The 27,624-nt window shown below is 36.4% G+C and overlaps 2 protein-coding genes across 2 annotated transcripts in view; one reads left to right on the top strand and one right to left on the bottom strand.

Annotated features, from left to right (window-relative positions):
• Positions 1-27,624, bottom strand: part of LOC113512189 (myotubularin-related protein 5) — a 116,651-nt gene that overhangs the window by 45,148 nt on the left and 43,879 nt on the right. The window contains exons 4-13 of the mRNA XM_052893803.1: positions 21,837-21,953; positions 21,169-21,388; positions 19,405-19,646; positions 18,109-18,359; positions 16,965-17,156; positions 15,654-15,762; positions 15,081-15,142; positions 13,459-13,527; positions 8,800-8,911; positions 7,682-7,866 (exon numbers count right to left, since the gene is read on the bottom strand). Of these exons, the coding sequence (XP_052749763.1) occupies positions 7,682-7,866; positions 8,800-8,911; positions 13,459-13,527; positions 15,081-15,142; positions 15,654-15,762; positions 16,965-17,156; positions 18,109-18,359; positions 19,405-19,646; positions 21,169-21,388; positions 21,837-21,953 (1,559 nt within the window). The remainder of the gene's footprint in view (positions 1-7,681; positions 7,867-8,799; positions 8,912-13,458; positions 13,528-15,080; positions 15,143-15,653; positions 15,763-16,964; positions 17,157-18,108; positions 18,360-19,404; positions 19,647-21,168; positions 21,389-21,836; positions 21,954-27,624) is intronic.
• On the top strand, positions 2,817-6,108 carry LOC116412949 (uncharacterized). Its single transcript, XM_031909211.2, has 4 exons — positions 2,817-2,942; positions 3,642-3,797; positions 4,759-4,920; positions 5,899-6,108. Exons 1-4 carry the CDS (start codon positions 2,871-2,873, stop codon positions 6,073-6,075), a joined length of 567 nt encoding a protein of 188 aa, XP_031765071.1. The 5' UTR covers positions 2,817-2,870; the 3' UTR covers positions 6,076-6,108.

Raw genomic sequence — 27,624 nt, 5'->3', positions numbered from 1 at the left:
TAAAGGCTCTCATAAACCTTATTAAACTGTGTTGTATGCATCCTTTTTACACCTGATGAGAAAAAGGTAAACTATAATTTGGTTAATATAAAATATAATATATTTTTGTTTAATTTATTTAATTTTCTTGTGACGTTCACTACACTTTGGAAACACATCAAAGGAGTTTCTCTTCTGTGTCAATATTTCATATATGGTAACGTCTTCTCTGTATACTATTGTGAACCTTGACTTTAAAGTTTGTTTATATTAAATAGCTCAGCTTTCGCAGCGGTCACCCATAGCAACCCCTGTTTCTTTTCTATGTACTTATGGTATTAAACCTATTGTACTATAGGCGAACCGTCACAGTATCTCGAGGCGCTTATGTTGGATCCCGGGTTCCCGTTTGTACGACTACCGAGTATCCAACGCGAGCGGCATTACTAGCCTTTTTTTTTTTTTTTTTTTTTTTTTTTTCGTGTGGAAAATCTTCGGAAAGACCGTCCCATCTGCCGAAGGGAGGGCAGCTGGGGTGTGTGGGATTCGTACCCACTAAAAACCACACGACGTACCTCGAGGCGCTTATGTTGGATCCCGGGTTCCCGTTTGTACGACTACCGAGTATCCAACGCGACGGCCCGCCCTGTAGGTGGTGTAGGGCAGGCCTCCTCTCTTAGTTAGGGTGGGGAATGTCCCTCCCACCCTACCATCACAGGAGGGCACGGATACGTGCGCGCACCTCCTAGGGTCATATGAAGGGTGTGCCTCCCTCAAGGCAACACCCCGACCCTAATGGGGGGGAAGGAAGAGGCAGAGTTGGGCGCGCCCCTTCTCCTTCGTCTGGCTCGGCGGCGGCGCATGACGGGAGCGGTGGGGGCACTCTCCCGCTCCCGCTCGGCCGCCTCCTTCTGCGACATTACCGCTTCACAGAAGGTGAGTATTACATTCCACGACCTCTCGCTACTGACCATCCTCCGAACTATATTCGGCAGCGAGAGGTCACCCCCCACTTCCGCAACCAGGACGCGGCGCTCTGCACTGAACGCTGGGCATTCTTCTAGAACATGTTGTGCCGTGTCCCGTTCGCAACCACACTCATGGCACTCAGTTGTCGGCTCTCTTCTCGCAATCTGACACAGGTACTGACCGAAACAACCGTGACCGGTCAGTATCTGTGTCAGCCGAAAGGTCAGTGGACCTTTGCGCCGCCCGCTCAACCAGTGTTTCAGCACTGGGCGGACAGCCTCGACGGTCCTCAGGCCGGCCCCTGGGTCGGCCAGCCTCTCATCCCACTTCTCCAGAAGGATCCGCCGAGCGCAGGACTTCCGTAAACTCATTTCCCTCTCGGTGGGGGCATTACTAGCCTAAACCCTTACTAATCCAACCAATAACCTCTACTGTGGTGGCAAACAAGCATACAGCTCGTCTGATGGTAAACGGAGTTACCGGAGTCTATGGACGCTTGTAACACCAGGGATCTCTCGTTGCCGACCCTTAAGAAACCTCAATACGACCTTTATAAAGGACCCTATACTGTAGTCTCCAGGGAAAGCCTCAGCAAGATCATTCCACAGAGTGTTTACGTGAGGAAGCTTCAGTGAATGCGCATTATGTGTGACCATTCTCATTCTAAATTGTGAATTATTCTCACTGTCGTTTAATCACCATACACGTAATGAAATCCGGCTTATCAGTTTGATCTAGTTAATGTATAGATAGTTTGATCAAAAATTTATTAATATTTTTTATTTTATTGCACTTGAAAAAAAAGATACAGCGATCAGTTTAACAACTTGTTTACAAGGCGGGCTTATCTCTAGACTTTCCTTATTAGCGGAAAGTCTAGTGCAAGAAAGTTACAAGAAAAAAAAGTACATAAATACCAGATAAATAGAATACAAATAAATACACACAAATTTTATCTAATATATAAAATTCTCGTGTCACGGTGTTTGTGACCAAACTCCTCCAAAACGGTTTTACCGATTTTTATGAAATTTTGTGTGCATATTGGATAGGTTTGAGAATCGGCCAACATCTATTTTTCATACACCTCAATGATAGGGGTGACCCACCCCTAGATTTGTTCTTTTATTTTTTTGACAATTTTTTTTTTTATTTTTATTTTATTATAATTTAGCATTGAAAAATACATACAAATTAAAATTTTCACGCTTTTACGGTCAACCCCTGTTATTTTTATATGCCGCAATAGGGTTGCAGGATGACAATCGAATATAATAATTGTAGTACGATATATTTTCATGTATAGTTATAGAAATAATGTATATGGTAAAACAACGTTTACCGAGTTAGCTAGTATATATATATATGAAAGAAAGGTAGGTTAGGTTTGGTGTGGTGAAAGATGATCTTGTTTTAGTAAAATTTAAGATTTGCCAACGTACGGGCTTTTACAGTAACACATATATACATTTGCAATACATATATAACAAGTGCATAGTATTAAGTAATGATCATGATTACAAAGATTTAATATTTACTTGTATTTACAAAAGTTTTATATTAAAATAAAAGTTACTATTGATATTACAAAATTAAATTAAAAATTAATTTATTTCAATTTCAATTTAGACAAAATTATTAGTGTTAAGTTTAAGTTGTTAAAATGGTACGCCACCACCAATTTATTTAAAAAATGAACCCTTTTTTTTTCAAAAAAAAAAAAGTATTACTATTAAAACAACGGTTGGCTGCAATTTATGGCATACTTAAAATAACTACACATGCGTACAATGGTTAGATATGTTGATACAAGCACAGATACGACGCAAACTGCCGTGTGACATGACACGACACTTATTTAACAGCAATCGCCACTACGATGTTACCCACTTGCGACTATTCATTATTGTGGACCAGTAGAGATGTTTTCTCTTTTATTGTTTTATTTTATTTGTGGTAACAATGCCTTTGGAATATCAGCGGATAAGATGATTGTAAGATTTATTTATTTATTTATTATTTTCTAGGGAAGCTTACGGTTATAATAACTTAATAATTAACTATATATGACAACAATAAGCTAATTAAATGCTATCACGTATAATTAACGGAAATTAAATTTGTGATGGTTTTTCTGATATAATTGTTACTACTATTATATATGTATATCTATTTCATTATCCCTACTGCGTACATCATTGAAAATATTGGAAGCTCGTATTATGAAGTAACTGCTTCGAACTGGGTGCGAGTCAGTTGGCAGTGAATTTACAGGGTACAGAGGAATAACACTTGAGTTCTCAGGAACGCCAACGCATTGGGAGTATCATGGGCGAAACAGTATACTCTGTTATGTACATGGTACTGCTCATGTCTTTAGGCGACGGTTACCACTTTCCATCAGGTGGGCCGGCAGCCATATCCCACTCTTCAAACCGAAAAACACAGTCATGCAAATAACTGCTTGACGGTAGAAACACGAATGGGACAGAGGCGCCCAAGCAAACGACTTTTATACAAAGTCTCCCTCTGATAAAGTCTGTTTCTTTACTTACTTTTTCAATGCACGGGGCGGATTTTGAGACGAGTTTAAATGTTCTTTAAATACTTCTTTACGGAAGACTTGTATTGTAATTAATTTTTTATATAAGTAACGAAGCCATTTATATTTTTAACGCGTCCCCGTTCTAAAGGCTAAAGGCAAGTGGTCAATACAAGCAATCGAGAAGTGTCCGGAACCCGAGCAGTATTATCTGCAGTATGAGGTGAGCAAGAGAAAGCTGACGCGCATGAAGGACGGCTTCGATGCCGACTTCCAGCTGGCTATTACAATGGATGAGACTTTCAGTGTAAGTATTTTTTTGGTTTTGACTAGAAATGGGTAACTCAAAGATTTTTCTTACATCAACTCGATAACTCAGGCGTATCTTACTGTGCTGGCTTATTCAGTTAATTCAAAATTGCTCCATGGTGCACAGTACTCTATGTTTTGCCATGTGCCACAAAATGGACGACGAAAAAAAACCCCTCCATTACTCTATATTTTACTGCATTTATATAGCGTCTACATAGTTTACATATATTACTCACAATTCCCCCCCCCCCCACTAATCCTTCTTCCCCCGTACAGTGTCCCTCTTAAAACATCACCAAAGCCTAACTGCGGTTGCCAATCTACCTGCCAAGCGTGTCAACTACTGGCAAATCTCCCTTATGGCGGACACGCCAATGTTTGTCAGTGGATAGGTAATAACTGATATGAACAAACCTATACGTTTATTTATTTTTCTCCAGTGACCTCTGAGTTTATTTCATGTTTTAAGATACAGTAAAATTATTGGACCCAATAGACAACAGTCATTAGTAGTTGATTTCTTACGAAATACGTAAGACTAATGAATGGAGATGTCGGTAGAGGTCGCTTTAGACGGACGTATGTCGACCAAATAGGCGACGTGCGGAAGAAGGGTCAAATTAAAAGTACCCGTAACCGGCGAGAGTGTATGAAAAGATTGATGAATGTGGAAGAAGCGAAAGAGGTTTGTTTGAATCGAAGCATTTGGCGTTCCAGTGTTTCTGCCTACCTTAATGAGAGACAGGCGTGACAGATATGTATGTATGTATATCCTTACGAAATACATGCATTTCCTGAAAAAGCATTTTGAAAATTACCACAGAAAATAACAGAGTACTACGCATATATAAGTTAGCCTATGCTAACTTTGTTATTAACTTGTTGTTATTACTATATGTTTTAGTGCAATAAAGTAAATATATAAAAGTATATTATAAGTGTCTCGTTCGGTACAGATGCATGCAGAGATGTGTCAATTCGTCGACGGCGGTTGCAAGCCATTCCAAGAGTTCGACGAGGATTGTTTCGTGTGCTTCATAAACAAGTACGCGGAGAGCAACGCAAAGAAACTCCTCAGCATGGCCGACATCGACCCGCCAGAGTTCCCTGTCGCACCGGTAACTCACCACTTACATTTTAGCAAATACGGCTCATTATGAATTTTTTTTGGAAAATTTTTATACCAATCTTATTTCCAAGATATCTAAATATAAATGTATAAACAAAAATATATCATAAATAGCTATCAGACTCAGCTTCGGACGAATAGACAGAATTTTCGAAAATCAATACTTATATTAAAAAAAAATTTCAGCCAATTCAGCTCTGATCGGTTATTTTTAGCATTTTATATGAGAGATTCTTTAGATTGAATTTTTTATATTTTTTAAGAACCGATTGAAATAAAACAACCACTAAATGTGTGGAACAACGTATTAGTGAAAACTGTGTTTAAATCGGTTAAGCCGTTTTTGAGATTAGCGTACACAAACGTACAAAAATCATTGTTTTGGGTTTTATTGCGTTCATAAAGCCCTTATAATAGCTTTTCTTATATATCTTCCGTGTACAGACAGCGACCGGTCACGATTTTATTATATGTATTGATTGATAAATGGGCGCTTTAACGGCTCAAGCAGTCGTTACCTAATTTGGCATACAAGTACTGTTTGCGATGAAGAACAACGTAGATCATTTGTTATGCTAGTCTAAGTTTTCATCCCTAATCATGCGGACGAAGTCGCGGTTAAAGATCATTACCTCTCACAATGCTGATGTACGTACTTATTATATTTGTGTATTATATATAATATATATCTATCTATTTATATAGATTTACTTATATATATTTTTATTTATACCTATCGGTCTTTTCAATTGTAAAGACATTTTATTTATTTATTTTTAACTATATCATTTAAGTCGATTAATACATATGTATGACTGTAACTACTAATGAACTGTCAGTTTTCTCATAATGGGTTTGCTGGAAAAAATCTCTATTGGAGATAAGCTCGCCTTTGTGCACTATTATGTTTGTTTTCACATTTCAATAACCTTTTGTGTACAATACAATAAAGTATCTGTAATTCCAGGGCGAGTACGCAGTAACCGGCTACGACTTCGACTACTGCGAGCTGCCACAAGACGGCGTGGTGGGCACGTTCGGCGTGACCGGCTACGTGATGAACGGCTCGGAAGCACTCTTCTGTTGTTACATGATAGCAGAGTTCGTTGAATTGGACGAAGACGAAAGCAACGAGTGTGTATAACTTAATGTCGATATTAAATGTGTTTCCAATTAATTGTTTATAATTTCAATCCCTATATCTGTGGTGTAGAATCAGCACAGAAGTAACAAGATAGAGACAGGCATACATACATAGAATACATAAAAAAAAATGAAAATAAAAATGAAACTGTGTTTTTATGTAACGTTTATTAATTATATATATATATATATATATATATATATATATATATATATATATATATATATATATATATATATATATATATATATATATAATTGGTAGATAACATTTTAACTTCAATTATGAACCCTGTTGGGCACAGCAAGTACGAGAGAGGAGGACAACACTTTTTTCACTTTAGAAATAGTTCAAGAGTTTGTTGCAATATTATTATTTAAGTATTGATGTATATCTATTCATATTGTAATTGTAATTAATATTATATAGTTATTTAAGATATTCTGTAGTTTATAATTATTCATACCTTTCTTAACTACCTAATATATAAATAGGAAAATACATAAAAAAAGTAACATAATTTTTCTTTTGTTATATGTACCACAGTAATGCAAAATGGTCACAACTCAGTTTATTGCATTGCCTTTAAAAAAGCAAAACACCGATTTACTGTTGTGGTCAAAAGCCAGTTGCGAAATTCCTAGCAAAATAATAATAATAAAAATAAATAACAAAAATTGTGTGGGTAGTCAGAGGCCACCCTCGATCACACTCGAGCATTCCAGCGATAAATATTTCCACTGCATACCTATCAGGTGTGCCTCGCGAAAAATACAAATACAAAACAAATAATAAATTAACATGGATAAGATAAAATCTATAATTATAAACAATTGTTATCTGAACACGAACAGTGGTTCAATAACAAAGACACAATAAACCACTTGCCATGCAACGTGTGCAGTGTCATAATGTCGAATGATAAAAATCTTTCATCTAATACTACTATTTACATCATCGTTTCTCAACCAACCAAAGACCTTTTTTTTATGGTTTGCGGTACAGTATTTAAGGCATCCCGTCCTCGCTATTGGAGACAAATAAGGGAATGCCTATACAAGAGGGTACATTGTGGGCGCAGTTTAGACGCAATATTTGAGGAGCATTAGGAAGGTACTACGGCCGGATACTGCAACAAAAAAGAGTATGTGGTCGACTCCCGAACTGGCGACCTTTGGTGTCTACCGGTACCCAATTCGAGGGACGACCGATCACCGGCCGACCGACCAAGGGTCTTTTTAATGGATGATAATGGAATGGTTACCCCGCCTGCGCTAACGGTATACACCGGCGGGGCACCAGTGACAGATGATAGGTGAGGACGAAGCTGGTCAGTTGACCTATCGTGACAAACAATAAATCAATCACAATAGTTTTTTTTTTTTTTTTTTTTATACAACTTAGAATGGCAAACAAGCTGATGAAAACATTATGGTTTGTTTTTAAATATAACAATTCATCTATTGCATATTATTATCTGACAAGTTAACCGATCTAACTATGAGTTTGAACTAGTGGTGGTACAGTAGGTGTTTGTTGTTTGCCCAGCAAGTGGCGCGTGGCTAGGTCCCGCATCGAGGAGGCAAGAAGACAAGAGCAAACTAACCTGACGATGAGCTCGAACTGGTGGTGATGCAGCAGGTGCTTGTTGCTGGGCAGGCGCGCGGCCAGGTCCCGCGCGAGGGCGGCGCGGGCGGCGGGGGCACGCAGGGCCCGCAGCACGGCAGGAAAGGATTTTCGGGCATCCGCGTACCGGCACTCAAATATTGCTGCCACGCACGCGCGAAGTACCTGCACCCACACATCTTACTTTACCACGACTGTGTCTGTAGTCACCAAATAAGAATAATATAATCAGACAGTGATCAGAAATAAGCAGAGTGACGTAAAGGCCACATTTTAAACAAGTATTTACATTATTTTTTACTTTGTTATTCATCTATTAAAAAACACACACACACGCATGCACACACACACACACATTCATAATACTTATTCATACATGTGTATTGGTGGTGAGATCTAAATGAAATAATTGCATTATACAAATTAATTACACAATTGTCAGTATTGTAAAAAGCCTATGTTTAATATCTGTATGCATGTATATGATAACACGAGTACTGCTTCCTACAGGACAGGCTCGGCCTAGTGTGGGAAGCAATGATAATTTCTGTGCTAATACAAACATACTTTGTTAAGTAAATCTTATCTATTTTTTTTTTATTCATTCTTTTTTTTGTTGCTTCATGTGTCTCTAATATATTTTGTTACTATTACTAAAAAAATATTCGTGCCTTAGTTTGTAATCTTAGACTATTTTTATTATCATCCCAGCCATTATCTATCCACTGCTAAATATAGGCTTTCCCTATAGATTGCTATAAGGAACAACCTTGAGCCACCTGTATCCACTAACTCTCTGCAATGCACCTGAGGTAGTCACTTTATCTGCTGCTAGACACTGCTACTACTCTACACTAGTGTAGCATGCTTTTAAATAAATAATCAAATAGTGGTTACAAATAAAGTGTGATATAATCAAACAGTGATAGAGCTTTGATTTAGCATGGGTGTGTGTGCTGGTTGTGTGTGTGCGTGCTTGCGTGCGTGTGTGCGTGCGTGCGTGTGCGTGTGCGTGTGTGCGAGTGCGTGTGCGTGTATGCGTGCGTGCGTGCGTGCGTGCGTGCGTGCGGCGCGCGCCGGTGGTGCACTGCGGCCGACCTCGAGCCTGCGCGCGGAGTTGGTGAGCAGCAGCTGGCAGTGGTCGGGCGCGCCGGCGGGCGGCGCCGCGGGCGGCACGATGCGCGGCTGCGGCGCGCGCACGCCGCTCAGCCTGCGCCGCGCATTACATCATAAACGAAACAAGGTTTCATTCATTTGCGTATTTTAACAAGTTTTTATTTCACTTGCAATGATAGATATTTGGTTTAAGTTAAATATTGCAATATTTAGCTGAAATTATGCATTAGTTTCGATAATAATAGTATTACTTATTGATATTAAAAATGCGAAAATATGTAATGATGGATGGATGTTTGTTACTCTTTACCACAAAAACTACTAAACAGATTTGAATGAAATTAGATTTTCGAGTAGGTTACATCCTAACGTCAGTACAGAAAGTACCCTATGTATTTGACGTACTGATACATGAAGCCACGATATATGGCGAGTTGCGTACTGTTTATACATATTCGCAAGGCTGTGTTTTGGTTTAATGCCAATGAAATTACAGGGTACGAAGACGTAGTTTTTAAAAATGGCAAATTTCATAAAGAGTACCATGGATATTATAGTATATTACGTGACATTCGTGGTGCTTTTCATTTTCTATAAGCGACGGTGACCATCTTCCATCAGGTAAGTTGTCAGCTTGTTCGCCATTCAAAGTATTTTAAAAGAATACTATATGAATATATAATATATATATATATATATATATATATATATATATATATATATATATATATATATATATATATAAATCTTGGAGGCAATCTTGCGTCTTATATGGGCGAATTTACCAATGATACTGCGTCCTACTGACTTATTGCGTCCGTATACCGGACGCAAGATTGATCTTTATGCCACAGACTCCTTATTGTTAGTATAACGTTTTACCAAAAAATTGGCATGGACGCTATTTGGTCACCTTATTGTAATTCGGCGTATTTTTTAGTTCCGCGGTTTGTCGCACAACATTTGGAGGGCGATACTGTGCGCCGTATATCGGCGCATCGTATATACAACTTTTTTTCCATACATTACTCCGCGAATGCCACTACCGTATATTATAGGCAATTTTCAAGTTTTTATCTGTCTAAATTCATTATTTAATTGCTTCCGTTAGTAAAGTGTATATGGGAACGTATGACAAGGAGTAGAGACGGAGGGGGAGGGGGTAGCTGTCTTAATTCGCGCGTTGTAATGTTTATTTATTTAAGAGCGGTGTGGCATATGGTCATTTAGCGTCCTTTATGAGAGGACGCTGCAAAGGTTATATACGTGAGTTTAGTGAATATCAGGAGTGAATATTGGAAACGAAAATGAAAAGGAGTATGAGAATTTTACAATTATTGAAAGGTAAGTACCTAATATTTATATTAGTAAGTATACTTTATGTTAGAAAATTAAAAGAAATTTTAAGGACATAATCTTACGTCCTTACCTACATACTAATACGTATAATTTAGTTATCTTAAACATACAATAAAATCAAGACAGTTGCAGTAGTCGATTCGTCGTTATAAATCGCACGACCTCATCATGGTCATTGTTATTGATGTAGATAGATTTTTTAATAGAAATGACTTCAAAAGTTATTACAAACACTGTCTACTGTGGCCGTGGTATTCCACTCATTTTGTTTTAAATAAGACATGTTGTGTTTGTGACACAAAAATTACAAAAGATCTTGATTCGATTCCAAATCATTTTGTTTTGTCTATGAATCGTGATGATATACTAAAGCTGTGTAATAGTTCTTTCTTTTGGTGTAATATTTGTCAATATGCAATTTACGATCACTACCCGGAAGACGAATGTTTTTGTACTTAAAAAGGTTACCTAACATATTTTATTTATAATCGCACAGAAATAATAGACATTCTTAGTATATTAAATATACTTTTGTGTTATTTAGTTATGTACTATTGCCTAATTTGATTTCGACGGTTACCACTTTCCATCTGCGTGGGATGGTGGGCTATCAGCTTGTTTGCCGTTCTAAGTTGTATAAAAAATTATCTTTTTTATTTTTAAAATAATGATTTCTATAAAAAAAATACCTTAATTTTAAAATTAAGATTAATTTTTTTAACAAAATCTTTTTATTTTAGCCAATTGTTTTACACAATGTTATAACAATAAAAATCATGCAAAGATATATTAATATTACCACCATTTATAAAAAAAGAGATTATAGTTACCTATAAATCTATTAGATAAGTGGATTATTTATTATTTTCAGATTCCTGTCAAAAAACTGAAACATCAGTGAATTTATCATCAGATTCAACAAATAATGAGGTAATTATCTTTTTTCCTTTATACTATAGTTACCTATAGTATGGTGGGGTTCTTTATGGAAATAATTCAGTAAATTATTGCCAACCATCATTAATTTTAAACTGGTTACCTATCTATTCACATACAGCAATAACAAAATTTAAAACGCAGCAGATAGGTTATTTTTTTATTAAACCACATCGTCTTTTTGTTATAGGAAATGTCTGACTCAAGTAATTACAATTCGGGAACAGATTCCAACTACACTCCGTCAGCACATGACGTAAGGAGACAATTTTTTTTTTATTTGAATTTTTAATACTTTCCATTTAGATTTTTCTATATTTTGTTATATCAGTCCTAATTCATTTAAGAAATATAATCTAAATATGAATTTAGATTATATTTCTTAATAAAAAATTTATTTTTTTAATTTTTTATACTAATTTTATTTATGTGAAAAACTCAACAAATGCTTTCTTATTTCGACTACATTTATAGAAGTATATTGTTCAATGTCATCAGTATTATCAGTACTGTACATTGTTCTATAAACCATGTATAATTATTTTATCATTTGTTCTTTTATAAAAGAAAAAATGTTCAATGTTAAATACTTTATTCTTATATTAAAAAATATCATTGAATTCTACTTTGTATTATGTTTCTCAAAAACATCATAATGATTAAATACATTAAATTTATGTATTAAAAATTAAAATGTATTTTTTGCAGACTAGCTCTGATGAATCATTCCTACAAGAGAACATGAACTGTCCCGTCATATTAGAAAGAAACATCCAAGAATCAACAAAAGATGTAGATAGTACTAGTCGTCATATTAGTAATAAAAATAATATTTCTTGCGGCGAAATAATTTCCATTGAGAGCTCTTCATGCAATAAAAATTATCCTTCGAAACAAGATGTAGTTATACACCTTAATAATAATGTTCTTGGAGACAGTAATAAAAATGAGATAGTAATACCTAATATGAAAATCCCTCAAAAAAAAGTAATCCGTAATAAAGACTTTTGTTTTTACTGCGAAACTTTAGTTCTAAATTTTGCGAGACATTTACTAAGAAACCATGCTCTTGAAACAGAAGTACAAAAAATATTATCAGTACCTAAAAAAAGTATAACAAGAAAAAAACTTATTACGGAACTAAGAAAAAAAGGAAATTTTATACAAAATTCTGTCGAAGTGACGAAGCCCATGAGAAAACATAAATATACTAATTATTTACCTTGCACTAATTGCTTAGGATTTTATTCAAGAAATCTTTTATGGAAACATAATAAGAAGTGCACTGGAAAAAATACTAAAAATGTGCAATCAGAAGCACAAAATTTGTTAATAAAACATTTGAAAATCGATGAAAAACTTAAAGAAACCGTATTCCCCAGAATGAGACCTGATAAGATATCGTTTGTTGCTAAATCAGATTTGCTCATTTGTGCATTTGGGTCACAATATATGAAAAATCATAGAGAAATGCATTTTGTGAATGTAATTTCTAGAAAAATGAGAGAACTAGCTAAATTGTTAATTGAAATAAGAAAAAAAGATCAATCGGTGAAAGATTTATTAGGTGCACTTAATCCGAAATATTATGATCTTATAGTGTCATCTACAAAGGTTGTAGGTAAATATGACTCGGAAAAAGATAGATTTGATTCGCCTACATTTGCAATGAATATTTCTACTAGCATAAAGCAGTGCTGCAATATAGCATTTATGCTTGCATTAAAAAAACAAGGGCCATATATGGAAGTAAACACTGCTGAAATAGAAGCGGGCCTCAAAACTTTGATACACCTTATAGATTCTAATTGGAAATATGATGTTTCAAGTCAGGCTGCGTCCGATCTAAACAAAAAAAAGTGGAATAAAGTTACCATAATACCTTTAGCAAATGATTTAAAAATTTTAAAAAAATTTCTTAACAAACACGCTGAAGAAGCTGCCAATAAAATTAAAGAAGGTTCTTATCACCTTGGGGTATACATACAATTATTAGAGACAATATATTGCAGAGTTTTGCTACTGAATCGGCGCAGACCTGGGGAACTTCAAAGAATTACGCTACATGATTACTTGGAAAATGACCTAAATACTTCTGAAAAATATGAAGAATTCGATCGAACGCTAAGTGCATCTGAGCGAGTTTTAGTAAAAACATTTAAACGAGTTGTTGTTAGAGGCAAACGAGGACGTGGGGTTCCCGTGTTATTTAGTAAAGAAGTTCAAGGTGATATAAAACTTCTGCTTACAATAAGGGACAAATTTGTTTCTACAACAAATAAATTACTGTTTGGGAACCCAGGATTTGAGAACTCGATATATGGGTATAAAGTTTTGGAAAGGTACTCGAGATTATCTGGAGCAAAAAATCCGAAAGCAATTTCTTCCACAAGACTGAGAAAACATTTAGCGACGCTATCACAAATATTTAGTATGTCTGAAAATGATCTGGAACAATTAGCTACGTTCATGGGGCATACTAATGAAGTTCATAAGAAATCGTATAGATTGCCAGATGATGTGTATCAAACTGCTAAAATTTCAAAACTTCTAATACTTATGGAAGATGGAAAAGCAGATGCTTATAGAGGGAAAGGTTTAGATGAAATAGATTTAGATCTAAATGAAGAATTGCAGGAAGAAGAAAAAATTGTAAATGATGATATTTTAGATTTTGATTTACCCACACCACAATTGTCAGTTGAAAATTCTTGTGTACAACCTGGAATTTGGATTGAAAATAAAATATCTGAACCTAATCACCAGGTGATGACAATAACAGATAAAAGAATTGAAAAAGGGAAAAAGAGAAACTTAGTACCCTGGTCTATGGAACAAAAGAAAGTTGTTACCAAATTTTTCAAGAGCCATATACAAAATAAAAAACCTCCCAGAAAATTAGAATGCGAAAATTTAAAAGGACAATACCCAGAACTGTTACAAAATAAAGACTGGCTCAAAATTAAAGTTTTTATTCAAAATATTTATTCTAAAAAATAGGATAATTATCATTACATTGGTTTATTTGAAGCAAACTTACTCCAAAAACATGCTTATCTTTTAATATGAATCTTTATTTAAAATATACATATATTAATATAATTAAGATGTGCGTGTTAGTGTTCAATCTAAGTAATATTATTTATATTAAGCTTACAGATTTATTAATGTTGCTGACGTTAGTTATTTTACTATAGATTTAACAATAATGTGATTTTTGTTAAAAAATTTGTTAGTTAATGTTATTATAAGAGGTCTTGTTTGTTTTTATACCATTTTTTTATAAGTTTACAGATTGTACTGATTTTCTTACAAAGATAAAACAAATATTTGATTGTAATTATAAATTCTTTTATATAATTAAAAGTGTTTATTTGCTTTGTTCTGAATAATTATTTTATTTCATAGGTTTAGAATTGTGCCGATTTTGTTAGGTAAATAAAATAATAAAGTGCTTCGATTTAAAAATGTTGATGCTTAATGTTACTGTAAGAAATTTTATTTGTATTCATTACATTCATTTAACAGAGTTTAGTACTGATTTTCTTAGACAATTTATAAAAGAATACGACTTAAATAAAGAAATACTTTTGTTTAATGTTATTATGAGAAATCTTATTTACTTTGTTATCAATAATTTTATTTAATAGATATCTGTACTAATTTTCTAAATAATACAAGAATATGTTTTTAGAAAAAAAGTCTTTTAATTAATGTACACCTTGCATGTATGTAAATATAAAAAGTATATGGAAGTACGTAAAATATCGTATGATTTCCATTATAAAGAGACGCATAAAGCTAGTTAAATAGAATACATAACATATGAAATATACGGTGCGCCATATAGTGTCTGTCTTAAAAGGACGCATTTAAATTTACACAAAATATTATAAGTATACGAATATACTGAGTGCTGCATGATCTGCGAGACGAATGGACGCATGAAGTTTGCATGACATACAAACTATATACGGAATATACAAATGTGCCATATGATTCCCGCTATGAACGGACTCCGGAACGTCGGCTAGAAATATTGAAAATTGAATATTGATATCTGTTATTTAAAAGAAATATAATTATGGGTACTGATTTTAGCACGAAATAAAGTAATAATATTCACTTTCAAAACAATTGTAATTTTACTGAAAGTGGGGGATGCAATAAGTATCGGAAGTGGAAAGACGCAAGAAGTCGTCTGCGATTTAAATATATATATATATATATATATATATATATATATATATATATATATATATATATATATATATATATATATATATTTTGTTTATCTTGATTACGCGAACAAAACTTTTTTTCTGCCATCAATGTCAAAAAGAACGCTATATATATATATATATATATATATATATATATATATATATATATATATATATATATATATATATATATATATATATATATATATATATATATATATATATATATATATATATATATATATATATCAATATCAATATTACACATGCCTAATAACTAATCTAATAGGCAAACAATCAAAACACATTCTCAAATACCTGTGGATTAGGGTTTTCATTGAGGTGCAGCTGCATCGCCAGGTCCTGTATGTGGACCAGTTCTAACTCAGGATTTAGTGACTCCAGTCGGAGCTGCTCTGGCAAATTTCTGAAAAAATAAAACAGCAACTACTAATGCAATGGAAATGGGACCAAACCAAAATCACATCGAATAGAAATAATAATAAAGTCGTTTGCTTGGGTACCCCTGTTCCATTCGTGTTTCATGCGTAAAACAGTTGTGTTTGCATGGCTGTGTTTCGGTTTGAAGGGTGGAATATGCCGTCAATTTACAGGGTACAGAGGAATAATACCCGAGTCCTCAAGAATAGCAACGTATGGGGACTATCATGGGCGAAACAGTATATGTCCATGGTAATGCTCATGTCTATAGGCGACGGTTACCACTTTTCATCAGGTGGAGTCGTCAGCTTGTTTGCCATTCTAAGTTGTATAAAAAAAATAGACGTAAAATGGACATTACCATATGTTTTTACCGGACGTTATGTGGATAAATGAATATTAGCAACAAAAAAAAACATGGTAAGTATATATATCATCATAATTATATCAACCGTTAACTGTTCACTGCTGAATATAGGCCTTCCCCCATAATGGGGGTTATGCCAGTAGCTGCCACGATTGGCAAGCGGATTGGTAACCGCAGTTTGGCTTTTGGTAATGATTTAAAAGGTACAATACTGCTCTTCCCTCCACAATAACTTCCCTTAGTCGCCTCCTATGACATCTACGGGAAAGGAAGGGGTGGCCTATTCTATGCCGGGACCTACATGGTTAAGAGGCTTATGTTATTGGCAATCCCTTTCTTTCCCATGGACGTCGTAACAGGCGACTAAGGGGACTTAATGATCGAGGTATAACCAGGAGAGTCCTCCTTAAAGCACCACCAAAAGCCTAACTGCGGTTGACTGGCAAGCGTAACCGTAAAGCAACTATTGGCAAACCCCTTATGGGGGGAGGAAACGGATTGTTAGTAATGGAGACTGAGAATATCATTGCTAGCAATACACTCAACCAAGTCGAGCTCCTCTCGGTTCCCCCTGGAAACTATCATGGTTAATTCCTGATGAATTCATCATGATGGGCTAACTGGCCTGTTTTCATTCTCATCAATCACCCTTCACTTGTGCTCCGCCAGCGTATCCTATTAGCGCAGGCGAGGATACTATTCCATTTTTACGCATCAAAAAAAAAAAAAAAACAAAAAAAAAACCCTTGTGGAGGAGACCCATGTTCAGCAGTGGAGAGTTAACGGCTGATATGATGAGGATGAAGTACTTTTATACGTACTGGACGAGGTCGTCCCATATGTCGGTGGGTCGCCAGGGCGGCCCGCGCTCCGCCACCAGCCCGTTGAAGAACATGGAGTCGAGGAGTCGCACCGCGAACGGACACTGCGACAACCCGCGCCCGCCCAGAAAGCCCATCTTGTGGAATGTCAGCACGGGGCTCGGGTGGATGCGGATTATTGTCAAGCAATGTCTGTAAATACAATTTTGTGTTACATACACACATAAATTCCTTATATACTTTTTTATACCACAAAGGTGGCAAAAAAGCATACAGCCCGTCTGATGGTACACTGTTAATATTATTGTTTGTTACCTATTAGAACTATTGAGGACAGAAGGGGAAAAATGTTGGAACACTTGATACGACATGACGAACTTATGAACATTATAATAGAAGGTAAGATAGAAGGAAGGAGGGGAAGAGGGAGACCGAGACATAGTTACATCAGGCAGATCAAGGAAGGAGTTGGTGTCGTGTCGTATCAAGAGGTGAAGAGACTCAGAGTGGCAAGAGCTCCACCGACAAGAGCGCAACTCTTAAATGGATAGATAGATACCTTTTGGTGTACACGTAAATGGAATGGAGAAGGCCATAGACTAGTTTTTATTTTTAATTCGGTTAATGAACATATTCCGGTAACACGGACGAAATGGCGGGCAAAAACTAGTAACAAGTATTGAAGACATGTAGATTGGATAGTACTGCCTAATCTTGCTTTATATTTGAATAATAATTATAATAATAACATAATGGTGCGCATAATTTAAATAAATAAATAAATATAGTTGGCATGCCATAGAAGAGGCTAGTTCAAATCCCGGGGGAAAAGGGATTGTTAGCAATGGAGTTTGACAGCCCCATTGCTAGCAAAATATGCCCTATTACGTCGACTTCCACGTGGCTCCCCCTGGAAACCATAGCGAATAATTCTTGTTGAATTCATCACGATGGGCCAACTGACCTGCTTCATCCTCAACTATCATCTTTCACTGGTGCCCCGCCGGTGTACACCGATAGCGCAGGCGGGGTTACCATTCCATTATCACCCATTAAAAAAAAAAGTTCATATCCCGGCCATATCAAAATTTTACTACACAATAATTTTATAATACAAAACCTGGCATAAAGATAAACAACGGACCTGTAACCCTGCAGTAACCTCGCCAACGTCCTCATAAACACAGCCCTGATTTCCTTATCCAGCATGTGTGGTGGGGAAGACGCTGGTGGGGGCGGGGCGAAGGCCGAATCAGCTGACCGCAATTCCGGCTGGAGTACGAGCGCGAGGGCATCCTGCAGCGAGGAGAGGAGTTTCCCCTCTGGCCGGGGAATGTTCACTCCCCCTGGTATGTGGAGGGAGCCGACATCCAAATCCGCTACGATAACGTCCAGCTAAAATAAACAGTGCTTTTATAATAATAATAATAATATTGAATATAAAAAGTATGATATTTATTGCCATTTTTACGAATATGGTACCATAATTATAGTGTTAGTTTTACATATATTAATATATACATTTGTGAAATACCCGTATATAATGCCAGGCAATAAGGGGGTAAAGGTAGCTAGCAATATGCCCTATTAGGTCGACCTCCACGTTGTTCCCCCTGGAAACCATCGTGAACAATTCTTGTTGAATTCGTCACGATGGGCTAACTGACATCCTCATCCTCATTTATCATCCATCACTGGTACCTCGCTAGTGTATACCGATAGCACAGGCGGGGTAACCATTCCAATATCACCCATTAAAAAAAAATACCTGCCAATAAGTACACAAACAGCTTTTTCGGCGTTCAGCGATAATTTGCTGATTTGCGCCTGTGTTAAGCCTGTGATAAACAAACACAATGACGTTGTTTGTTTATCACAATGACGTCGAACAATACAGCACGTCTGATAGTGAATAGTAACCTGCAATGGCTTAAGTGACCCCCCACTAGATGGAGTGACGACCTCAAATGCATTCATTGTAGGGAGTCTATGGATACAGGTAGCTCAGGACCGTTCCTTATAGCAGTCTATGGAGGAGGCCTATGATCAGCAGTGGACGGATAACGGCTGAGATGACGATGATGATGCTGATAAACATTTGAAGTGTTCCAAGCACATTGCCAACTATTAAGATTCATAGATTACTGATAATATTTATACTACGTAAGCAATAAAAAGCCGGATAAAATGTGTATACAGACGAGTTATACAATTGGATGAAGCAAGAGAAGAATAGTGGATGTGAGGATGGATGAAAGGAAAACCGAAATAAAATAAAATAGTCGAGACAGAGACAAATCTATACTGATAACGTTGTACAGCCTTTATCACTCTTGAGTAAAACATTTTTTCGTCACAATTTTTTAAATATGGAATTTAAAACATATACATTTAAAGATCAAAAATGCAAAAACGAACGAGTATAATCTCAGCAACTTACCAATTCTGACACTTCTTCCTTTAAACTCGAATGTACACCGATGAGGAAGGGGGTCGGAGTAGCCAACACCTCAGCGAGGCCGGCCGGCAGCAGCGGTATGTAGACGTGAGCATATCTGAAGGGGAACATGAGCGCCGCCAGTGCTCTGCAAGCGGCCGCGAGACGGGCGGCCGCCAGGGACACCAGCAGTACCTTGTGCTCGCTCATAACGGCACACCAGAGAGTCACCGAGTTGTGGATGCCTGGAAAAGTATTTAATATCGAAATTAGAGAAAATCCCAGTGTTTTCCCCGTGCAACAAAAATACAATTATCCTGTGAGGCAGCCATATTAAAATAATTACATTGCTTTGCATCCTTACTAATATTATAGATGTGAAGGTGAGTTTGTTTGTTACCTCTTAGCGCCTTTTAACTAATCTCTATGAAATTTGGTATATATGTATTACATGTATAGAAGGAGAAGAACATTGGCTACTTTTTATCCAGTCAGTAATCGCTTATGTTTTAAAAACATGATCGTTTTTTTTAATAGTTACACTTCTAGCGTTAAATTACTGGTGTCTTTTTCTTTTCTCCTCTATTCAAAGATTGTCTGGAAGAGATTACTTTAGCGATAAGGCAGCGCCTTTTGTACTTCGTAGATGTAATATGTATTTATTTTTGTATTATTAAATTCAAATTAAATTGTATTATTATATTAAATGGTGCCATAAAGAGTAAATAAAAAATTAACAAAGTCAAAGGTAAAATCTAGGAACATAAGAAAAATTAAATGTTGACTCTTCTATGGTATTACGTTGTAATAAAACGAATATTGTCAAATATATAATAACCAAAAATTTGAATTTATGTAAGCTTATTTTTAATTTATATTATAATTATATTATAGGAAAAACTGTCCGGCTGTACAACGTACGAGTATATCTAAAAATGCTAAGCTTAGTAATATGACATATGGAATAAGCCTACCTAAATGAGTACTAAGAAACTGTTTAGAATATAATACACCGGGAATAAAAAACCTGGATTTTCGTGCAATATATACGCTGCACGCCTAGTGGAGAGTTACCCATCTTTGGAGTTCACGTGAAAGATTCCAAACGTGTTCACACTGCACTTTCATTCTGAGTTGCTTAGTACTATCGGCAGGTTTTAAGTTGATGGTACTACTAGGCGTGTGCTTCTCCATAATGGATTTACCTGACGTAAAAAAAATATCTTCCCATACTACGTCGCGTTTCTAACAGAATGCCTACTGAGGTTTACCCTAGAGACTACAGTATGGGGTTCTTCAAAAAGGTATATTAAGGTTTCTTCAAAGTCGGCAATGTACACGTGACACACTTTTTTTTTTAGCGTCTGGAAAATGCTTTATGCAGACCCATATACCTTGTGGGAGGTGAATGAGTACTGTGGGAATCCCCCCGTAAGGTGGGGGTGTACCCACCAAAAACCAGACGATATACCCTCGAGGTACCATATGTCGGAGACATAGGTTCGCTTTCGCACTCACCACAGCTCCGACGGTAGCGCCCCGCCCACTGACGGTAAGAGCTGGTCTCCTCTTTCAAGATAGGGTGGATGGCGTGCTCACCCTACCACTCAGGGGATGCGCTGTTATATTAGCACATCCCCAGGTCACGTGGCACCCCTGGTGTTGCAGACATCCATAGGCTACAGTGACCGTTTACCATCAGACGAGCTGTATGCTTGTTTGTCACCTTTGTGGTATAAATAAAAGTATAGATATAAATCAACCAACCGAGTAACCTTAGCAGCATGTGAACAGCTGTATGAGTGACCGGCATAGGCGGAGCCGCCGGTGGTTGGAGCGCTTGCCGATCACCAGCCCCGATACTAAACCGCACCTGAGGCCCGCCGGCGGGCGGCACCAGCACGCAGCCCAGGAGATTACCCACCAGCGTCTCTAATGGCACACCTAGGTTCTCCACCCACACCGTGTAGATTATGCCAAGACAATTCTGTAATGGAAGGAAACTTTACTTAGCCAATATTTTTACATTATATTGCCGCTTGAAAAGGCACAATATATTAAGCATAATTTAGTGAATTTTACAGGAGAGCAAAAAATCTAAATGAAATGGCAAAATAAGTAATAATTAGAATTAAGTCTGTAATGATAAAACATTTAATACATATATTAAAGAAGAGATCTGTGTCAGAGATAAGTCCACCCTTGCTCACAATATTTATAAATGCATTAACAATGTAATTTACAAGTGCTATAAAGAATATAACAAAATTTTAATGAAAATAATGAATATATTTGACATATTGTACATCATCATCATCATCATATCAGCCTATAACTGTCCACTGCTGAACATAAGCTTCCCTTTTGGGAGGTTTTGCCAGTAGTTGCCACGCTTAGTATTCGCAGTTAGACTTATTATACGGGTTATAACTCACTCTGAAGGTGTCGATGTAGTCCTGCCGGGAGACGATGACGAGACATTTGGGCGCGTACATGATGCTGTGGTGGGTAATGTTTGCCACCGCCCTCGACGAGTCCAGGGACTCCTCGTCCTGTGCAGGAAAAAAAAAATTTGCCGGTTACATTCTCAGTTAAGGCAATTTAGGAAATGAATTTTTTTAATCGACTCGGGTCTGGGTACCTAAATATTCGTTTTCCGATTGACGATATAATGTCATAACACATCCTATGATCCTGTGTCTATGCTGTATCTTAACTTTAAAGATATCGGATAATTAATATACATATAATAATAAACAAGTCAATACCACTTCAACTAATATAATGATATCATTATAGGCGTAACGATGAAAAATCACCTATCATGGGCGAAACAGTATACTCAGTTATGTCCACGGTACTGCTCATGTCTATAGGCGACGGTTACCACTTTCCATCAGGTGGGCCGTCAGCTTGTTCGCCATTCTAAGTTGCATAAAAAAAAATTACGTGTCTGTATTTTCAATGGACTTCATGCCTATGTGTGCACATTTGAAGTAAACTTTAAAACGGCTGGTGGTTAGAAAAATTCGCTTCATTTTTATTTTAAAACATAACTGAGTTTACTCCTCAACCGACTTCCAATTATTTCAAGTGTACAATAATGATGTTTTCAATCGACTTCAAAAAGAAGGGAAGATTCACCACCAGTCACCCGATTACGGCTCCAATTGTAAACCGATTTTAATAATTCATATATGCAATTGCATGATTAAATTCCGTATTGGTCTCATATTAACTTTGATAAGACTGAAGTCACCATTTTGCGGGAAAAAGACACCAGTTCATTAATTAGCAGACTAATCAGTTATCATTTTCCATCAGGTGGACCGTCAACTTATTAGCCATTTCTACATTGCCTAAGAAACCTTCCGTCGTCGTTTTGTACTAATTAAATAATAAAAAAAAAACATGATATATCGATTTGTAATAAAAATAATACAACATCAAATCAGACAGGCTTAGGCCACAAATTGAGGCGCCGAATTGGCTTACCCCCTAGGGGTGAGTCCGGTGGTATGTCGTTTATTGCACCCCCAGCCTAGTCGAGAGCTGGCACACAGTTTAATATCGCGGACGAGACTTAGTTTGACAAAAATATAAGCAATAAGTACATAGTTTCCTCGTCCGCCACGTTTCAATACTTTGTAATATTGGAAATATGACAGGTAATATTTATTACATACTTATATATTAGCTAGCCCAGTAAACGTTGTTTTGCCATATATGTAATTTATTTCTAGTGAATATTTTGGGAGTTAAATAATGAGGAAATAACTTATTGTAAATATATGGATGAGTTCTATGACAGAAAAGTACTATGCATTAAAAATATAGAATAAAAAAAAAATCATAAAAAATAAATTTGTGCAAAAAATTATAAAAAGAAAGTCTGGGACCCACCACTATCACGTGAGGATATAAAATATAGCCTGCCACCTATTCTCAGATCTACCAAATATACACAAAAAAATTGCATAAAATCGGTCAAGCTGTTTTGGAGGAGTTCAATAACAAACACTATATATATATATATATATATATATATATATATATATATATATATATATATATATATATATATATATATATATATATATATATATATATATTAATTATTTCCTGCGGGAATCTTATTAATATAATAAAACTGTAACTAGACGATATCTGTACAAGGGAGATAATTAAAAGATAATTATAGGAGAGGTCTTAACAAGACCAATGGATGCCAAAACAAAAAATTTATAAATATGAACCGTATGTCTTTATGTTTGTATCTGAAGATCTAACTTAAAATCTAGTGTATCTTTTATCTTGATCGCCATCTAGAAATAGTCTATTTCATTGGTTTTTCTACTGTCGAAATCAGCGCGTACAAAGTAGCTGGCAAAAAGCTAAGTTTATAAGATATTTGACGTACTTATGAATAAGGACGATAGTTATTATATAAAGATATTTATGCTACATGTGTAAATTATTAGACGCAATGCACACTTCAACGAGCCGTCGCCGGGCAACTTCCGGCGGCGCCGGGCCACGGAAACGGAGCAATCGAAGGAATAATGATGAGCCAAACACAAACCTACCTGTGGCACAAGTTAACTCGCAAAATAACCGCCATTGACGATTTTTCGAACAGTTAACTAAATGTAATTCTCTACTATTGAGAATAAAAATTAAGGATCTTCAACGATTAAATATATATAATATATAACCAGTTTCAAGGTAAGATTGTGGTTTAAAGTGCTATTAAATCTTGCAAAATGGTGGCCAGTGAATTATTTTTCCGATTTCAGAGTAAGCCCTGCATGATCTTGGTAGTCCCTGGAAACCACTTTTTACTAAGGGGAAGAGTACACAGACAGGTCATCTTGACAAGTTATATTGTTAGCAATAGCCCTACCAGTAACAACCCTTTTTTCTCATTTTTAGGAAGTAGGTTAGATTATTTTTTATGCAACTTAGAAAACATAACACTTATCCTTTATGCGTTGCCAATTTTAAATGCCTACCGTACCGCATGAATTCACTAGCACATTCCATCTCCAAACCGAAATATAACTATGCAGACTGATTTATGGCAGAAACAAAGCGGTGCCCAACTGTGCATTTTAACTTACGATTTCCTTTTTCCAAAGATTCAATTACAATATAAGTGATGATATCAAGAAGGCATTTTCTAAAAATCCCCCGAGAACAGACAACAACCAGTAACGCGCGTGTGTAGCCACGGGCAAGGGCTAGTTATTCATAAATTTATCATGACGATGCTAATGCAATTAATTTTAAATTAGGGGTCAACGATGACGGGGTGAGTGGTACATGTGGCGTAACCGCCGTGACGCCCCTAATGTGAACAACTAAGCACGGCCTTTTGTAAAATAAAATACCAAACAGTTTAAACAAGTACAAGATTGTTTTGCAAAAAGAAGCGAGATCCATCGTGAATGCACACACCAATAAATAACGAGATATTTCGTAGATACTTTAGGCTGGAAATATTTGAATTTTTATATATATTTTTCGCTGCTCAACAAGCAGTTTTCTATCCCACAAAGACACAAGGAAACATCAATTGTTACAAAATTTATAGTATATAGAACCTAAATATTCACGTACAGTGCGGTTTCAGAGGAGTTTACCAGAGGGAGACTTTGTACAAAAGTCGATTGCTTGAGTACCTCTGTCCCATTCGTGTTTTAACCGTGAAGCAGTTGTGTTTGCATGGCTGTGTTTCGGTTTGAAGGGTGGGATATGGCGTGAATTTACTGGATACAGAGGAATAACACCCGAGTCCTCAGGAATGGCAACGCATGGGGGGTATCATGGGCGAAACAGTATACTCTGTTATATCCATAGTACTGCTCATGTCTATAGACGACGGTTATCACTTTCCATCAGGTGGACCGTCAGCTTGTTTGCCATTCTAAGTTGTATAAAAAAAGAATTTCCTTTTTTCCATTTCCATTAACGCTTAGGCTGTGGAATGAGCTCCCTACCAAGGTTTTCCTAGAGACTACAATATGGGATTCTTCAAAAATGGCGTATTAAAATCTCTTCGGAGTCAGTAATACGCACGTGACATTCCCGGTGTTGCAGGCGACCATAGGCAGTGACCGTTTACCATTACACAGTTTGTATGTTTGCTTACCACCTTTGTGGTATAAAAAAATAAAACAATGCAGAAGTAAACCCAACCAATTACACTCGTATCAAAAATCAATACTGGTATCAAAAATAATTGGTATCGCAGAATGTAATGTGTATACATATACAAAAATTGTTTAATCAGTAAATTAAAAAAAAAAAGTAACAAGTTTATTCAACATTTTTGTGTAAATTATTATCAAATTACCAAATAAAGCGAACGAAGCGGAGCCCACATGTATTTATTGACTCAACTAATGTGAAATGTTCAAACATGTGCGTGCGCGCAGATATTTGTTCACCAAGTTTCCGGACGCCACTTTGACATGGCTATTTATATTGTTAGTAATGCGGACTACCAGTCCCACTGCTAGCAATACACCCCGTCAGGTCGACCTCCACGTGGTCCCCGCTGGAAACCATCGTGCTTCTATCGTGAAATCCAGGAGTATTTATCACGATGGGCTAACTGACCTGCTCTTCCATTTTCATTTATCATCCCCCACTGATGTCCTGCGGGTGTATTCCGATAGAGCGGGGGGAGGGGGGTACCGTTTCATTATCATTCTTTTAAAAAATATCTATCCCCTACCCTACCATACTCTATCAGTTCTACCTATGCGTGGTTTCCCCTGAAAAACAGCGTGATTAGTACTTGTTGAATTTGTAACAAAGAGCTAACTGTGAGGTTACTCTTGAAATAAATTCCAATAAATCGATATTGAAATTGAGACGTGTCGCCCTCTCGAATTGCAACACTGGTGACATTATGGTTCCGCTGATAGATGCACATTAGTGTAACTTGCCATTGCAAACTATTGTAAACCGATCCCAATTATAACCTAATTCCTGTTGTTTCATGAGTGCAGAATAAAATTGTCATTGGTAATAGATTGGATTGATTTTTTTTATACAACTTAGAATGGCAAACAAGCTGACGACCCACCTGATGGAAAGTGGTAACCGTCGTCTATAGACACGAGCAGTGCCATGGACATAACAGAGTATACTGTTTCGCCCATGACACCCCCCATGCGTTGCCATTCTTGAGGACTCAAATGTTATTCCTCTGCACCATGTAAATGCACGTCATATCCCACCCTTCAAACCGAAACACAGCCATGCAAACATAACTGCTTCACGATAGAAACACGAATGGGGCAGAGGTACCCAAGCGATCGACTTTTGTACAAAGTCTCCCTCTGGTAAGATTTTGATTGATATTGATATTAATTCAAGAGTAGATCAGCTGATCTGTTTTCATCCTCACATATCACTCTTCACTGGTACCCAGCCAGCGCATACCCATAGCAAAGGCAGGGTTAAAATTCCATTATCATCCATTAAGAAAATAGTCTCGAAATATGTGAACAATTCGTATTCGCACTAATTGGGTGAGACGAGATTACAAGACCACGACATTCATGCCTTGGAGCGCTAAGTTTGAACAATGAAACTATTTATAGACCCCCGCTACTGATGTACCACCTTTATGCTACGACAAACGAACAGATATACCCACATATATATTTTATGTAGAAATAATTTGATATTTTATACATACAAATATATTTTGTTCCACAAAACAATAACAACTTTAATAGTGATAAAATTAATTTTAACACGCGATCTTACTATTTAGATTAAGATCCCACCGCTAGCTTTTGCAAGTAGGTACAACGTTTTCTAATAAAACTTGTTTTAAGTAAAATTAGAGCAAAAATATAATACGCACAGGTTACTTTTTGTCAGGTTGGTTCATTACTGATGAATTCGTCAAGATGAATCAACTGACCTGACTTCATCCTCGCCTATCTAGTCCCTCACTAGTACCCTGCTAGCGTAAACCAATGCAGGCAGAGTTTTCTCGAATTTTTCTACCATTGCATTTGGGGAGGAGGGATTATCAGTAATTGGGCTTAATATATTGTCCATTGCTAATATATATTGTCCTTGGAAACTACCGTGATTGATTTACCGTTGAATTCGTCACGATGGGCTAACTGAGTTTCATCCTCACCTCACTGGTGCTCCGCCAGTGTATACTGTTAGCACAGGCGGTGTTAACATTCCATT

Source organism: Galleria mellonella, unplaced genomic scaffold (genome assembly GCF_026898425.1).
Source record: "Galleria mellonella isolate WM207_F2 unplaced genomic scaffold, CSIRO_AGI_GalMel_v1 utg184, whole genome shotgun sequence".
NCBI classification, from domain to species: Eukaryota; Metazoa; Arthropoda; class Insecta; order Lepidoptera; family Pyralidae; genus Galleria; species Galleria mellonella.
This window is presented reverse-complemented; position numbering and strand designations above follow the sequence as displayed.

What these genes read in the sequence shown, in the direction of transcription:
- LOC116412949 (XM_031909211.2), top strand. Translation starts at nt 2,871, where the DNA reads ATGTTTTCTCTTTTATTGTTTTATTTTATTTGTGGTAACAATGCCTTT. An exon ending in TATCAGCGGATAAGATGATT is followed by an intron (nt 2,943 to 3,641) that starts GTAAGATTTATT and finishes CCCGTTCTAAAG; the next exon opens with GCTAAAGGCAAGTGGTCAAT. An exon ending in CAATGGATGAGACTTTCAGT is followed by an intron (nt 3,798 to 4,758) that starts GTAAGTATTTTT and finishes CGTTCGGTACAG; the next exon opens with ATGCATGCAGAGATGTGTCA.